The sequence below is a fragment of the Physeter macrocephalus genome, chromosome 14, assembly GCF_002837175.3.
Source record: "Physeter macrocephalus isolate SW-GA chromosome 14, ASM283717v5, whole genome shotgun sequence".
In the NCBI taxonomy this organism is placed as follows: Eukaryota; Metazoa; Chordata; class Mammalia; order Artiodactyla; family Physeteridae; genus Physeter; species Physeter macrocephalus.
Genome location: NC_041227.1, coordinates 1,083,504 through 1,098,855, shown reverse-complemented (window position 1 = coordinate 1,098,855; position 15,352 = coordinate 1,083,504). Strand labels below are relative to the sequence as shown.

Below are 15,352 nucleotides of genomic sequence, written 5' to 3'. Positions count from 1 at the left end.
GCCCCTCTCGCCCCCTTGCCCCCCACCTCTCTTCTCCACCCTACCTGCTGGCCCGCCCCTCCCCACAAGCTGACCCCTTCCTTCTGCAGGTGTGAACCGGCACTTCCACATGATCTGCATCCGAGACAAGTTCAGCCAGAACATCGGGCGGCAGGTCCCATCCAAGGTCATCTGGGACCACCTGAGCACCATGTATGACATGCAGGCACTGGTGAGCAGGACCCCACCCTCCCCAGTCCTCCCAGGGCCAGAGCCCCTCCCTCCCCCAGACAGAGCTGGCGGCAGGGAGCCCCCTCCATGCCTCCTCCCTGGGTCCTTGCCAGGCCCTGGCCTCAGGGACCTTGATGTCTGGGATGTCCCACAGGGGACCAGTTGTTGAACAAGATAGCTCTGAGTAGTTTTACGAAAAACACAGGCCTAATGACGGTAGCTAGTTATTGCGTGGAACCTACCTTAGGTGGGGGGTTGGGGGGTGGTCGGTTAAGATCTCTCCAGGAGATAACTAGGGAGCTGAAGCTCATGGGAGGGGGCTCTTAGGCCATTGTCAGTCTTGTGGAAAGTCTCCGAGTGCTATAGGCAGGGAGGTGATCGGGTCTGAGTCATATTAAGATGAATATGGTGGTTTCTGTGAGAACCAGGCAGGCAGGGGCCCAGGCTTCATGGAAACCCCAGCTGGCCGTGTCTGAGGGGGAAAAGGTTAACTAGGTAACCAGGACGGCAGAAGAGACAGGTGGGCACTCCCGGCAGAGGAACGGCAGGCGTCAAGGCCCTGCGGCAGCAGGCGTTGGTGCGTCAGGGGACGCAGAGGAGGCCGGGGTGTCTGGAGAGTGAGTGGGAGTGGGGATGTCAGGTGACAGGCAGGGTGGGAGACCGTGTTGGGGTTAGGCAGAGCTCTGCCTCTCCTCGGGACTTGGGGCTGCTCCAGCCGCCCAGCTGAGACCGGCTGCACGTCTGTGAGGCGGAGAGCGAAGCCCGGGCCTTCTTGTGTCCATAAGCCGCGCCACTCGCTCGCTGTTGGTCTTGGGCAGGTCGTTTGCGCCGCGTCGACCTCGCGTAGAAAGGGGAACTGACAGCTGGGCCCTGGAACTGGCTTCCTGGCCCACAGTCAGTACCCTGGAAGCTCGAGGACAAGCCGCTAAACTAAAGCAGGCCCTGCAGAGGGGCCGTGCCCACCAGCTGGGGCCCCGCTCCCCGAGAATTCCTGGTTCAGAGGCTTGACAGGGCTCCCATGCTGGTCATGTTGTGGGTCACGTGACCCCCAGGAACTTCCTGCACCCCGACTCCAGGCTGGGGGCCAGGAGCTAGACACAGAGATGAGTGTGCAGGGCCCCTGTCCTGGGGGGCCTTGGCGCGGTAGGAGAGACAGTTGGCTCTCAGGCACAGGCACTAGCTCCAAGATCCTGTGTCTGTGACGCCCGGCACGGGGCCCACGTGACACCGGGGGTGGGGGCACCCAGGGGTCTCAGCCCAGGACAGGTGGCCCTTCCCCCTTCGCTTCCTTAGACCCCAGCACCGCCACGGAGCCGATGCCTCGGTCACCTGGGGCCTTGTAAATATGACTCTGTGGACCGCACCCCACAAGGTGACCACGAGCCCAGGAGCCCTCGGGGTTTGCGAAGCTCCCGGATGTTGGTTGGCACATTTACATGCTGACCACCTGGCTTGTCGGCACAGCTTCCAAGTTGGGGACTGGAGGCCCTGTCATTTTGCTTTGCTTACCTGGTTTCCACGGGGGTGGCTCTCCCTGGCTCCCTGGCTCCTTCCCCCCGCCGGAGACGGGACCCAGGCACCATGGCCTTTCCTCACGGCTGTTGCAGGCTCTGAAGGTGCTCTCCTGGAGGGGGAGCCCACGCAGCCGGGCCGGGCCGGCATGACAGCACTGCCTGATTCTGCCCCCGGAGGCGTGCCAGCCGGCGGAGCTGCCCCGGCATCGTCTCAGGTGACACTAAACCCTTCTTCTTCCCGTCGTGATGCCTGCCTGTGGCTCACACTGTAGTTTTGCCTTGTCTGGGTCTCTGTGACAAGCCAGCCCCTCGTAGACTGCGCAGGAGAAAGAAGAAAGGTCTCAGCCCTGCGCCTGCCCGCTGCAGCCCCCAAGACGGTCACGTGTGTTCATGGGTCGCTCCTGAGTTGTCTCTTACGCATCTTTAGTCACGTTTTCTTTTAAGTGTGACTTTTAAAATCACGTTTTCTTCTTTGTTTCTTAAAAAAACCCAAAATGCCCTGTTTGCCATCAGCACGAGTCCGAGATTCTTCCATTCCCAAATCCAGAGAGGCACTTCGTCCTTCCAGAAGAAATCATTCAAGAAGTGCGAGAAGGTGAGACTCGGGCGAGAGCAGACCTGGGAACTAGGAGAGGCCGAGGGCGGTGGCGTCAGGGTGACGACCACGAGCGCCGGGGAGTGAGTGTCACGGGCAGGGTGATGCTGAGCCCTCGTGGGCGCGGAGGTGTGGGGGCCCCCGGGACGGGGGGAGGACTTCCCGAAGGACGTACGCGCCTCCCGAGTCACGAGGAGCCCTGGCCTGAGCCGCTGCAGTTCGGGTGGGGCTGCGGCACCCACCGCCCCGGGCTCTGGGTCACCGTTGGCCGATTCCCTCCAGGAAAAGTGGTCATTGAGGAGGAAACAAACGAGGAAATGAAGGAGGACGTGGACCCCCACAACGTGGCTGATGACGGTAAGTATGGAGCTCGCCCACCCCTCCCGGGGCCCCGGGGGCACAGCACCCCAGCCCGGCCAGGCCTCCCTGTCGCGGGCAGCCGGGGCCTGGCGTCTGGCTCAGTAGCTGAGAAGGCCGCTTCCGTCTGCTGAGGCAGAGCCTCCCATGCTGGGAGGTCACACACGGGGCCGGCACGGGGCGGGGAGGGGGGCACGGGGCAGCCTGGCCCCGGGCCCGGTCAGCGGTCACGGGGTGCAGGAGGGTGTACGACTGAACGGGTGGCGGCCGTCTCAGTGCAGGGCGAACCCCGAGGAGCAAAGACGGGCACAGCTGGGCCTCGCTCCCCCAAGGGGCAGGCCACATGGGCACCCCCGGTTCGGGAGGAGCCTTTTGGGGTCAATGTCGTGTATGTAGGTGTAGATTTCTTAAACTGAACAGGAAGATGAAATAAAATTTTGGATATTCTGTTTTCAGCCAAATGATTTTGTCTCCCAGTTTTTTCATCTTCAGGAAGCTTGGGGAAAGCAACAGAAAAGTCCAGCAAAGACAAAGACAAGAGCAACTCAGACTTGGGGTCCAAAGAGGGGCCGGACAAGCGGAAGCGCAGCCGGGTCACCGACAAAGTCCTGACCGCCAACAGCAACCCCTCCAGCCCCAGCGCGGCCAAGCGGCGCCGGACGTAGACGCTCACGGCAGGCGGGCACCGTGGTCACCAGGCGGTCGGCGGGTCAAATGCCACCAGGCCTGCTGCTGCCCTCAGATGCCAGAGGCTCCCGCGGTGCCACTCAGACCGCCTGGGCTCAGATGGCCCCTAAGGACCGGAACGGGACCCGTTCACATGCTGAGACCCGAGAGGTGTGAGCCGGGCCATGTCCACTCCGGACACTCGTGGCTTCGTGACGACGGCTCAGCTGGGCCTGTGGCTAAGCGTTGGCGCGGGCCCGCGGACCAGGCTGCGTGGGCAGAGAGCGGGGCACAGCCAGCAATAACACACCGACCCCCGTCTCTGCTCCGAGGAGCCCTGGTCTTCCCGTTTGTCCACCTGTCTACCGCTCTCAACTGACTGCGGCCGCAGGAGAGCGCCAGGCCGCAGGCGCCGGCCCCTCCACCACCCGAGAGACTGAGAACGGGGTATTTTGCCGCATTCACTTGTACTGTAACGATGTATATAATTCGGTTGGTACTTCACTATTTAATTTTTAAGAAGCCTATTTTACTAGTGTTTTATATGAAAAAAGTACTGCAGAAGTTAAACCTGTGTTGTATTTTTTCTGAGAGGTTTTGTTTTAAGGTAACAGACTACTGAGATGCTTTTTGCTCAGTTTTTATATGCCGATACAGAGAATTTGTAGCGGGTATTTTTGTATTCTCAAGTAACTGGCAAACAGGCCAAATGAGCGTGTGGAGGGAGGCAGGACGTGGGGCTGATCCTCCGCAGCCTGGGCCCCGGGCTGCCCGAGGTACGCTTGTGAGTGACTGAGGGACATTAAAACTCAAAACAGCAACCTGGAGTTGTGTGATTTTAGTACCAAAGTGAGTTCATTTCTCCTGCAGTAGGAAGTTGTATCTTTTCAGGATTTATAAGTGAAGCTAGCTTTGATGTACCGGGTCATTTGCTGCGATGAATAGACAGCCTATAGTAACAACAGGTTCCAGAGTGGCTACCTTGCTGCATGCGAGCAGCCCTTGGAACGCCAAACGCTAAGAGAGCAATGCAGCCGGAACTGGTGCCTCCCTTCCAAGAAGAAACAAACGTGAGGGTGAGAATTCCGGCGGAGCTTGTGTTGAGAGGCGCAGCCGGGCCTCCCGAGTGACGGCGAAGGTTCTCGCCCTCACCTTGACAAACCACGAGGACCTTGAATGCCACCCGCCCCCCACCCTCAGGAGGAGCAGGAGGTCATAAGTGGCTGGGCCCACGAGGCCGGGCCAGGAGCTCCATGGGCTGAGGTCCCCCCGGCGCGGGGTTGGAGGCCGGCACCCGCTTCCCTGGCAGGGCCGACGCTGTCCGGCAGCGTTTTGTGTCAGGTTGAGTGTCTTGAGTCGGGCCCGCCGACCCTGAGCAGCCCTGGCCTTCCAGCCCGACTGCCCTGTGTGGGAAGCTGGGGCAGAAGCTTGCACCCCACGGTCAGACCTGCTGCATGGGGGACCCGCTGGGGTAAGTCTCCAGCAGAAGATCACACCCTCGCGGTAACCTCCTGCCACGGGGAGGGGAGTCTAGGCGGAGCCCAGGTGCAGTTGGGTGTGACTGGCACTGTAAAGCGGAAGCTGGGCGGCGTCTAAGCGCAAGCCTCGTGTGTGGCAGCAGGCAGCCGTGGGAAGGCTGTGCTCTGAGCGCCGCAGGCTGGGGCCACAGCCCTGTCTCCACTGCAAGCTTGTCTGTTCTCTGGGGCAGAGGGGGGGAGCCTGCCCACCCACGTGCTCTCAGAGCTGCCCAACCCTGGAGGGCACCCCAGCACCCGTCAGCGCCTCCATCAGAGGCTGGAAGTCACAGCCAGGGTCTCCGAGGCCAGCTGCAAGTCAGCCAAGGAGGAGGCCAGGCCCGTGGCCACAGCCTGCGGTGGGCCAGCCCCACCCGATGCCTGGCAGCTCTTCTATCACCTGCCCCTCAGGACACCGGCCCAGGCCATCGGTGGCAGACGATTTGCAGAAATGCCCAGAGCGCCATACCTCTGGCGGAGTCACCACTGTCCTTTTAGAGAGTCGTCCAGGCAAGACGGTACCCAGAGACGTAACAGGTTGGTGAGCCCGCAAGGAATTGGCACCGGCGCCAAAAAGGTCTTTAGCTGTGCCCACGGCCAAGATTGGCAGCTTCTGTTCCGCTCTGGGCCGTCCCCAGCTGCCCAGCTTGAGGGCTGTCAAGTCCCCTGAGGCCTGGTAGCTGACTGGCAGGGCCGGGCGAGGTCAGCATCCCCGGGGGCTGGGCTGGGCCTCAGTCTGTGTTGAACAGCCCCGAGGGTCACTGATCCCCGGCCATTTCTGCCTCCAGGTGTTTGGGTCTTGGCCTGGTGCCCCCTCGTCAGTGCAGGCAGCCCCTGTGCCTTCTTACAACCATTGTAATGCAGCAAAGGGGACAGGAGGGCAGACCCACGAGGACACTGCTCTATGGGACTCTCTACCGGAGAGAGACTTTCCCGCTGGCCTTGAAGAAGCAAACTGCCCGGTTGTGAACCCTTGGAGGGGACACAGGGATCTCTGCCCTACTGCCCAGGAAGATGGGTTCTACCAACCATCTGAGGGGGCTTGAAGGCAGTCCAGTCCCCAAAGGAAATCTGATGAGACTGCTGCTCCAGCCGACACCTGGAGGGCATCCTGGGGGGACACCTGGGGGACAACTTCCAGGGGGTGTCCTCCTGGGGGCATCCTTGCGGGGGGACATCCTCCACACATTCGTACGGGGTGGCGGACAACCTCCAGGGGGGCCACCCTTCGGGGGACATCCTGCCTCAGGTCATCCTGAGGGGGGCACGATGGTGGAGAGAGGTATCCTCCAGGGGGAATGTTCTGCGGGGGAAGGGGCATTCTGGGGGGTGCTCTGAGGGACAGGGACCCTCTGGAAACATCCTCAGAGGAGAGGGCATCCTGGGCTACGTCCTTCTGAGGAGGACGTGGGGGCGGGCCTTCTTCTAGGGGATGGTTCTGGACTTCTAGGAGGTAAGCATCCTCCAAGAAAAAGATCTCCAGGGTGGGGATCTCAGGGTGGAGGGGAACATTCCCGGACGGTGGAAGAGAGACTTTTCAGGTTGGTGGGTTGGGGAGGCAAGCATCCTCCAGGGAAACATCTTTTGGGGGGACATTTTCCCGGGGGAAAGGGAGATTCTGGGAGGATCCTGAGGGGGTGTCCTCGGGGAGCGTCCTCCAGGGGGCCTCTCCAGGGAGAAATCACCAAGGTGGGCATGGGTGGGGGGCAACCTCACGGGGGAAGAGGGCGAGCGTCCTCCGGAGGGGCTTTCTCGGGGTGATGGGCCTCCTCCAGGGGGACATCCTCCAGGGGGACATCCTCCAGGGGGCCTCCTGGGGATGGGCCTCCTCCGGGCGGGGCGGACAGAGTCGGCAGCCCCGGGCCCGCCCCCCGGCACGCCCCCCGGCACGCCCCCGGCACGCCCCCGGCACGCCCCCGCGCTTCCTCCCTCTATTACTTTCGCTTCCGCCGGAGCGGGTCCCGCCGCCGCCGGAGTATGGAGGACCCGGACTGCGACTCGACCTGGGAGGAGGACGAGGAGGAGGACGGCGAGGGCCCGAGGGCCGGGGCCGACGAGGATGGCGAGGCCGGCGCTCCGGGGGACGTGGAGGCCGAGGCGGATGCGCGGCCCAGCGCGTTCCAGGTGCCGCCCCCGCGCGCTGGGGACCCGGCGCCCCTGGGGAGGCCGCGTTGGAATAGGGGGCAAGGCCCGGCTCCTGGAAAATCGTTCCCCCCCGACCCCGGGGCCGGGTGTGGAGGCCCCTCCCGGAGACCCGGCTTGGGGCCCGGCTCCGCATCTCCAGCGGTTGCCCTCTTCCAGGCCCTGTCCTCCTCCTCCCCCATCGTGATCCCCAGGACACCCTGAGATCCGCCCGACCCCTCCCCCGCACCCCCCCGCCCCCGCACCAGGGCACCTTGCAGGGAATCCGGGGCCACCCTCAGACCCGTGTCCCCAGGACCAGATCTGCGTAAGGACACCTCCTCAAGGGGGTGGCCCCCCACATCCTGGACTCCTCTCTGTCCTACCCCAGCCTCAGGCCCTGGCTCTGTCCTCTAAAGAGGCCCCAGCCCTCAGTGCTGGCCACCTCCACTGCCCCCCTCGGCCTCCTGGAGCTCCCTCCTACACCCTGGCGCCCCTCGGGGGGCACCTCACCCTGCCCCGCTGTCCAGGACTCCAGCTTCCCTCAGGCCCCAGAGCCCCCAGCCTGCCCCACCCCCACTGATCCTCACCGGGCGCAGCGCCCACCCACTCTGGCTGGGGCTGACCTCACGTCGTCTTGGAGGTGGCCTTGGAGGCTACGTGTGTGTGGCGCGCCTGCGCCGGGGTGGCCGGCTGTGCCCACCGGTTACTCGTTGTCAGCACTGGTTACTTGTCATAATCATGGTTACTCATCATTACCAGCGGTTATTTGCTAGCACCCCCCGGGTGTCACGTTCCCGGAGTGGGTGCAGCTGGGGTTCCGGGTAAGAGGGAAGGCCCCAAGTGGTAGCTGTCACCGTGTGTCCCCCTCACTTTGGGATGTGGGCGTCCTGGCACCATGTCTAGGGAGTCTTGAATTCCAGCCTGCGTGGTGTCGGGGATGGATTCTCCCTGTAGCAGATGAGAGCTGTGGTTTTCAGGTTTCTCTCTGTGTCTTGAAGTGGTCAGTCAGCGAGAGGGACCCCGAGGGGCTCCTGGGCCTGGCTGGAAGGCCGGCGGCCTCGGCACTTCTCTAGCGTTTCAGGGAGGTAGGCTGGGCAGTGGTCAGGGTCACAGGTCACAGGAGTCACAGGGCAGGAATCTGGCTCTTTCCCCAGGCAGATAGATGCCCACTGGGCATGGTGCAACTTAGGTGAGAGGACACTGTCACCACCGTAGCTCCATGAGCCACGCTCCTAAAGCAGTGCTCTGGCTCCTTGACCTCCCTGTGAGATGCACGCAATCCTCTGACCTCTTTCCCGTCTCTTTCCTGCTGTGGCTTCTGTCCCTCTACAGAGTCCCAATCCCCTCTCCCACAGGGGCCCCCATGGTCCTCCCTGGCTGCCCCACGCTGGGTCCCAGCATGGCTTTTCGGTGCTTCGTCCTGGGCTCCATCATTTGTGCATCTGTGGGGCTGGCCCTGCTCTGAGCTGTGCACGTGACCAGCATCGGTCAGGACCCATCCTCTGGAGATGACCCAGGGAGGCAGACAGACGGAAACCGATGGAGGGGCAGGGCCAGCTTCTGCTGAGTTTCAGTTTCATCCGCTGTCCATTGGCCAAACTGGCATCTGGCTAAGAAGCCCACCACGGGAAGCATCTGGGGCCCCTCCTGGCAAGGCCACTGCCCTTAGGGACTCAGCCCCTTAGGTGACAACTTAGAGCACAGTGCAAGGAGGAAGTGCTGGGAAAGGCGGGGTTCCCAGGGCGAGGTCCTGGGGTGTGGTCCAAGCAGGGTAGCCAGCAAACATGGGAGGAGAAAGGGAAGCTAGAGTTAGCGGGGGCTCCACCCCAAGAATGCGCATTGGCCTGGGGTTCCTGGGGCTGGAGCGAGGAGCAGGGGGCCAGCCCCACCCCAGCGACTCCGACCCCCTCTGATCTTGCTGACAGCCCAGGTCCTTGCTGCCAGGATGGGGGCTCCGTGGGGTGGGTTCTGCTTGCTGGCCGCCTTGAGGAGTGGGGAGGGTCTCCTTGGCGGGGGGTCTCATCCAGTCTCCTCTCTTCCCAGCTCAAGGTGACAGGGTCCCGAAACTGGCGAGCAGCGCGGGACACACGCAGGTACCGGCACCACTACCCGGTAGGTAGCTGCCTGCAGAGCCCTTGCCCCCCGCAGCCCACCCAGGACCAAATCCTCCTCCCGGAGAAGGCCAGCTGGACAATGTCCCACGTCCTGCCGGACACGCCCCTGCTGCTCCTTCCCCTAATCATGGGGTGACAGCACGGTGCCCTAACTCCCATCTCAGTGCCCTAACCTTTAAAACACGTGACGGCGCCAGCTGGCAGCTCGTCCACAGGAGGCCCGGCACCGCTAGCCCATCTCACAGCCTCCTTTCCCTCAGCCCCGGCTCTCTGCGCCCGGGAGTCTCAGGCAATCCCTGGGCTGTCTTTGGGGTGCCGGTGAAGGGGACCTCCCAGCCCTGGCCCGCGTGGGTGAGGGGAAGGTCGCTGCTGGTGGTCAGAGGTGGCTGCGGTCCCCCAGGTGCAGAGGCTCGTCCTCACCTTCGAGGTGGGGGGCCCAGGCTTGGCACTTGGGGTCTTCACCAGCCTTCAGGGTGTCTGGAGGTTCACGGGCCCAGAGCAGACACCCGCTCCCTCCCACCCATCCCAGGGATGCTTTAGTGTGAGGGGCCCTTGGAGGCAGCCTGTTTTGGTGATGTCCTGACTGGCACCTTTCTCTGGCTCCTCAGGATTTGGTGGAAGGAGATGGCAATGGTGACATGCCCAACCTGAGCTTCTACAGAAACGAGATTCGGTTCCTGCCTAACGGTGTGTACCTGGCTTGGCTGCTGGCAGCTGCAGCCTCGGGGGGCTCCCTTCTCCCCTCTGCCTGTCTGGTCTGCTGGGACCTGCTTTGGACACGTGGCTTTCAGATAACCCCACGGGGCCCCCTGGAAGCTGCTGAGGGGCTGCCAGGGCCCCAACCCTTGGCCTGGATCCACTGGCCAACATGTTCCGAAGGGCCAGGCAAGGAACGCTGGTGGCTTTGCAGGCCGCACCGTCTCTGTCCGACTACCCGACTCTCCCTCTATAGCGGGAAGGCGGCATACGTAAACTAACAGGAAAGAACAGTTTTTACGTTTTTAAGTGGTTGGGGAAGATTTAAGATATAATAACATTTTGTGACATGTGAAAATCATATGAGATTCAGATTTCAGTGTCCATAGTGAGGTTTCCTTGGAACCCACCCGTGCTCTTGCACTTACACGTTGTCCGTGGCTGCTTTGCTGCCAAAGCACAGGCCGGTGGCCGCACAGCCTCAGCTGTTCCCCTCCTGGCCCTTTGCAGAAACAGGGGCTGCCCTGCGGGAGACCACGCTGCAGGGTGGGGCTTGGCTGCAGGTTCTGTTTGAGGGCAGAATTCTGGCCAGCAGCCTGTGCTTTGTGGGGTGTGGCGAGGCCCCCCTGCTGCAAAGACAGGTGCAGGTTTGGGACCACTTGTCCTTCCCCGATGGGGCCTGCCCACTCAGGTCTGCCCTCCGTCAGCAATAAGGGTCCGCTTTCCAGGTGGCAGAGTGGCAGTCGGCCAAAGTGGGGTTAACGTCACACGAGACGTGCACAGCCTGAAGCTGCCAGGCCCCGAGGTCCCCACGAAAGGGGCAGAGGGCGGTGGGGGAAGGGGCTTTCGGGAGCCCTGGCTGACTTGTCCCCGTGGGGCTCCCAGGCTGTTTCATTGAGGACGTTCTTCAGAACTGGAAGGAAGAGTACGACCTCCTGGAGGACAATCACTCCTACATCCAGTGGTGAGTGGGCGGGGCGGAGCCGAGGTTGCGGGGGGCGGGGCGGAGCCGAGGTTGCGGGGCGGGGCTCCGGAGGAGAGGCTTGAGGCCCCCACCAGGCTGGAGCCTGGCTCCGCCTCTCCCAGGTACAGCGCTTACTGAGCAGGGGCACTGCGGGCGGGGCCAGCTAAGGGGAGACCGGGTCCTGCAGTCTGGGTTCTTCTGGGTTCTCCAGCTGTAAACAGCCTCTGCCGCTGGGAACTGACACCCGGTCTTGGGGGACAGGAAGAGCAGCAAACCAGCTGGCTGGAGGCCCCATGAGCCCGTCCCGAGCCTGTCCGCGGAGCCCCTCCACCGCGGGGGCAGGTTCTAACGGTGCCTTGAGGTGCCCCCGGATGCTGCCCCACAAACGCAGTGTCCTTTAAGGACAGCTTGCAGGGGGCCAACCCGGGGCACAGGGTTTCCCGGGGAATAATTCCACAGCATGAAAGATGGGAGGAACAGAAGAATGTGAAAATGAAAAGGAATGGAGGGCCTCCCGGGGGGTGGCTGGCAGGTGCCCTTGCTGCTGAGTGGGCGGGCTGGGACTTCTGTAGGTGGGTCTGTCCTGGGCCTTCATCCTGGGCACCCTCCCTGGAGCTCTCCCACCCTCGCCCCTTGGCTTTACTGGCTGGTGAGCACCTGTGGCACGTGGGGTCCAGCCAGCCCCCGGAGGCAAGCGGAGAGCCGCCCCAGGCTGCCCAGCCAACGCGTGCCAAGTGGCTGGTGGCCCGCGTCTGCCACTGACGGGGCCTGTGCCATCTCTTCCTTCACAGGCTGTTTCCCCTGCGGGAGCCAGGAGTGAACTGCCACGCCAAGCCCCTCACGCTCCAAGAGGTCGAGGTGAGCTCTAAAGGCCGGGGGCGGGGCCTGGGTTCGCTGCCCCTTCAGGAGCTGCTGGGGCTACCGGAGCTAGAGGAGCCCCTCCCCCCCAGGCCGTGTAATTATCTTCCTCCCCAAGTGGTCCTCGCCTCTGCCCCCAGGGCTCCTTGCAGGCTTCCAGAGAGATCCGACTGTGAGGACTGCTCACGTCCAGGGGGCCAGGGCAGGGGCCACAAGCAGAGTCAGAGTGACCGGGCTCTGCCTTGGTCAGACCTGGTTTAGGCTGGATGGGGGATGCCCTGGGCGGTTGGGAGGGGCTCCAGGAGCCAAGGAGCCGCGAGAGAGGCCAGGCAGGTGCACCGAGGAGACAGGGTGGGTGCTTGCCGCCCCGTGTCCAGCCCTGGGGTCCCTGAGGTCCCCTCTCAGGTCAGGGAGTTCCTCTTGGGGCTACAGCAGCGCCTCAGGCCTCGGGGAGACCTTGCAGCAGCTCAGAGTGAAGAGAGCATCCCTGGGCTTCTGCGCCCTGGCACTTCACCCTAAGGGTCTGAGCCGAAGCCCTGGGATGAATCGGGGACCGAGGGCAGCGTGCGCCCCCACAACTGCACTGGCGCCACCCTGAGCTCCCTGCTGCTCTCGGGGGGCGTTTTCCAGGCGTTTAAAAGCTCCACGGAGGTCAGGAAGCGGTTGGTCCAGGCCTACGAGCTCATGCTGGGCTTCTTCGGAATCCAGCTCAAGGACCGAGACACGGGCCGGGTGTGCCGAGCGCAGAACTACCAGAAGCGCTTCCAGAACCTCAACTGGTGAGGGTGCCCCTCACCCCGGGCCCAGCAGCCCGGGGGTCCGCGCAGCCGGTCTCAGGTTGGGGAGCAGCACCTCTGGGGAGGAGGCCCGCAGGGCCGGTGCCTGAGGCTCTGGCCATCCTCCTTGCTTGCAGAGCGGGGGTGGACCCCACCTGATAGGGGTGTGAGAACTAAGGAAAGCCGCGCGAGTCCACAGGCGTCTTGGCTGTGCCCTCCTGCCACGTGGGCACGGGTCGGGTTGTCAGGGGGCCTCCGTCACCTTCCCAGCGTCCCTGAGCCTTGCACCCGCTGGGAGTGGCAGGCACGCTCCCCTCTCCTGCCTTGGGGGAAACGCTGGGCTTGGGGGAGGCACAGAGCATGGCTCTGCTGACGGTACAACCACCCTTGCCCACGGGTAACTGAGTCCCCCGCCTCTGGAGGGTCCCCACCTGGTCCTCTTCCAGCTGAGGTGGGGTTGGGTGTTCCATGGGACCAAGGGGACAGTCACCCTTCTGGAGGATGCGTCACAATCCCTCACCTACGTGATCCAGGCTCACAGGCCGTCTTCTCAGGGACCGGGGCCCTGCGGGGGGAGCAGGTGGGGACAGGGACTGGCCTGTGGGCCGGAGTGTCTCTGCTGGTGCCCATCAGGCTCTGGGGGGGAGGGGTGGGCTTTGGCCGAGCGCCGCCCGCCCCGCGCAGCCCTGCCAGCGCCCCCTGTCCCCTCCAGGCACAGCCACAACAACCTCCGCATCACCCGCATCCTCAAGTGTCTGGGGGAGCTGGGCCTGGAGCATTACCAGGCGCCCCTGGCCCGCTTCTTCCTGGAGGAGACGCTGGTGCGCCGGCAGCTGCCGGGCGTCCGGCAGAGCGCCCTGGATTACTTCGTGTTCACCGTGCGGTGCCGGCACCAGCGCCGTGAGCTGCTGTACTTCGCCTGGGAGCACTTCCGGCCCCGCTACAGGTTCGTCTGGGGGCCCCACGACAAGCTGCAGAAGTTCAGGCCGTGCTCTCCTCCCTGCTCGCCGCGGCCGGCCCGCCCCAGGCAGGCCAACGGGGAGGAGAGCGCTGGGGACCCCCTCCTGGAGGCCGGAGCCCAGGGGCAGACCTGCGGGCCAGGGAGGGATGAGGGGGGGGGCCCGGTGGCCAAGGGCCCCCAGCCTCCCGGCACCGAGCCCCAGGAAGCTGGAGCCTTGGAGAAGGACCAGGGAGATGAGGCCGGCGAGGGGCAGGGGCCAGAGTCGCCAAGCCTCAAGGAGAGCAAGAAGAGGAAGTTGGAGGCGAATCTGCGGGAGCGGGCCCCGGGGGAGCCGGGCCCGAGCGCCTCGGAGGTCGAGAAGATCGCCCTGAACTTGGAGGGCTGCGCCCTCAGCCAGGGCAGCCTCGGGGCGGAGACCCAGGAAGGGGGCGGCCAAGCCCCGGAGGAGGCCGAGCAGCCCTGCCCCCAGCCCCTGGAGGCCAAGGTGGCTGATGAGGTGAGGAAGCGAAGGAAGACGGACCAGGGTGCCAGGGATGGCACTGGGGTGGCAGCAGGTGATGGCACCGTGACGCTGGCCACCACCCAGCCCCCTGCCCCTTCAGGGTGCCCAGTGGCTGAAGAGGGTGAAAATGGGGTCAAAGAAGAAGCAGATGGCCGGGCAGGGCCGGAGCAGGGTGCCCCCGGGAGCCCAGCCACTGCAGGACCCGAGGTGGATGAGAGGGCGGAGCCCACGGAGGCAGGGCCCTCTGTCCAGCCCGGAGAGCCTTAGGGAAGGGGACGCCCGGGGCCCTGCCCTGCCCTGCCGCAGGCCTGGGAGCCACGTCGGCGGCTGTTCTCTCCGCGCCCAGCTCTGCGGGCCTCTCCCTGCTGGTCGCTGCAGCCACTGCTGCGACTGCTGGAAGGGCGGGTCCCGCCCTTGGGGAAGGCCAGGGCTTCAGCGTCCTTCTTACCTCGACCTCACTTCCCGCCTCTTCCGTCCTCTGCGCCGCTGCCCGCCCCCCACCTTTGTAGCCTGGCTCCTCATGGGCTGGGGGGGTGGGAGGGGGGCTCATTTTCTTAGTCTGGTGCAGAGGCCTTTTCTGAATAAACTCGTGTGACTTTGAGTGTTTGGGCGTGGACGGTGGCCCTGTGGGTGGCCGGGGCAGGGGAGGGGCTGGTTTCATGAGTGATGCTGGCTGGACACCCTCTGGGCGCACGTGGCCCGGCTGTGGCACCACTCTGCCCGTGGGGGTGCCTGGGGTGCAGCAGTGGTGCAGGCCTCCCGGGCACCCCGACCCCGCAGCCTCCCAGAAGTCCCTCGGCTGCCTTTGTCACCGGTTCAGGAGCGCGGGGAGCCGCGTTCAGCGCGCCCCGATTTGGGGGTTCCGTGATGTGCCTCGGGGAGCAGGCTCAGTGGTGCGCTCTGTGGCTCTGTCCCCTCTGTCCCCTCCCTGGCAGCCACAGCCGCCCCCACCCCGCAGGGCGTGCTGCCCCTCAAGCTGGCTTTGTCCGCTGCGCCAGGACCGCTCCCTTCCTTCCTACATCAACACCAAGCCTGAGGAGACTCAGAAGTGATGGAGGTCACACCTGGCGGGGGAGGGGGAGGGAGTTAGGGGCTGGGACCTGGGCCCCCTTTTCGTGCTCCCCACCGCTCCCGTGCTGTGGGGAGGGGGACGGACAAACTGGAAGCCACTCGCTGGGATGGGTGCGGGGCATGGTGTCCTCAGGTCCTCGTCCAGACCCTTCCGGGGCTCAGGTTCAGATGGAGAAGCTTGGAGCGTGAAGTGAGACGTGGGCCCCGTTGGAACAAGCCTTGGCGGCCGGATGTCTGCGCCCAGCAGTGGGGCCTGGGGACGGGAGGGCAGGCAGCTCGGGCCCACCTGACCCGCAAGCTTCGGGGAGAGTGATGGCCCCGAACAGGTGGGCAGTGACACCGGACTGACAGGTGGATGTGAGGCCAGCCTTGTGGCCTCTCCCCAGGCCACTGTGGCTATCTGGGTTCGAGGCAGGGGCTGCTCTCCAGG

At 64.3% G+C, this 15,352-nt stretch overlaps 2 protein-coding genes across 2 annotated transcripts in view; both read left to right on the top strand.

The window, feature by feature from the left end:
* The window catches only part of MRGBP (MRG domain binding protein), a 5,096-nt gene extending 758 nt beyond the window's left edge, over nt 1-4,338 (top strand). Inside the window, exons 2-5 of the mRNA XM_024128488.1 lie at nt 90-211; nt 2,238-2,319; nt 2,602-2,676; nt 3,154-4,338. Of these exons, the coding sequence (XP_023984256.1) occupies nt 90-211; nt 2,238-2,319; nt 2,602-2,676; nt 3,154-3,341 (467 nt within the window). The 3' untranslated portion in view covers nt 3,342-4,338. The remainder of the gene's footprint in view (nt 1-89; nt 212-2,237; nt 2,320-2,601; nt 2,677-3,153) is intronic.
* Nucleotides 4,339-6,787: 2,449 nt separating this feature from the next.
* On the top strand, nt 6,788-14,452 carry OGFR (opioid growth factor receptor). The gene is made up of 7 exons (XM_007100846.2): nt 6,788-6,980; nt 9,024-9,092; nt 9,703-9,781; nt 10,676-10,754; nt 11,546-11,612; nt 12,243-12,391; nt 13,101-14,452. The coding sequence occupies exons 1-7, from the start codon at nt 6,834-6,836 to the stop codon at nt 14,116-14,118; spliced, it is 1,608 nt and encodes a 535-aa protein (XP_007100908.1). The 5' UTR covers nt 6,788-6,833; the 3' UTR covers nt 14,119-14,452.
* The last annotated feature ends 900 nt before the right edge of the window (nt 14,453-15,352 follow it).

Excerpts from the sequence above, each read along its gene's own strand:
- OGFR (XM_007100846.2), top strand. The coding sequence starts at position 6,834 with ATGGAGGACCCGGACTGCGACTCGACCTGGGAGGAGGACGAGGAGGAG. Across the intron at positions 10,755-11,545 it reads AATCACTCCTACATCCAGTG|GCTGTTTCCCCTGCGGGAGC; the intron begins GTGAGTGGGCGG and ends CTTCCTTCACAG. Across the intron at positions 12,392-13,100 it reads CGCTTCCAGAACCTCAACTG|GCACAGCCACAACAACCTCC; the intron begins GTGAGGGTGCCC and ends TGTCCCCTCCAG.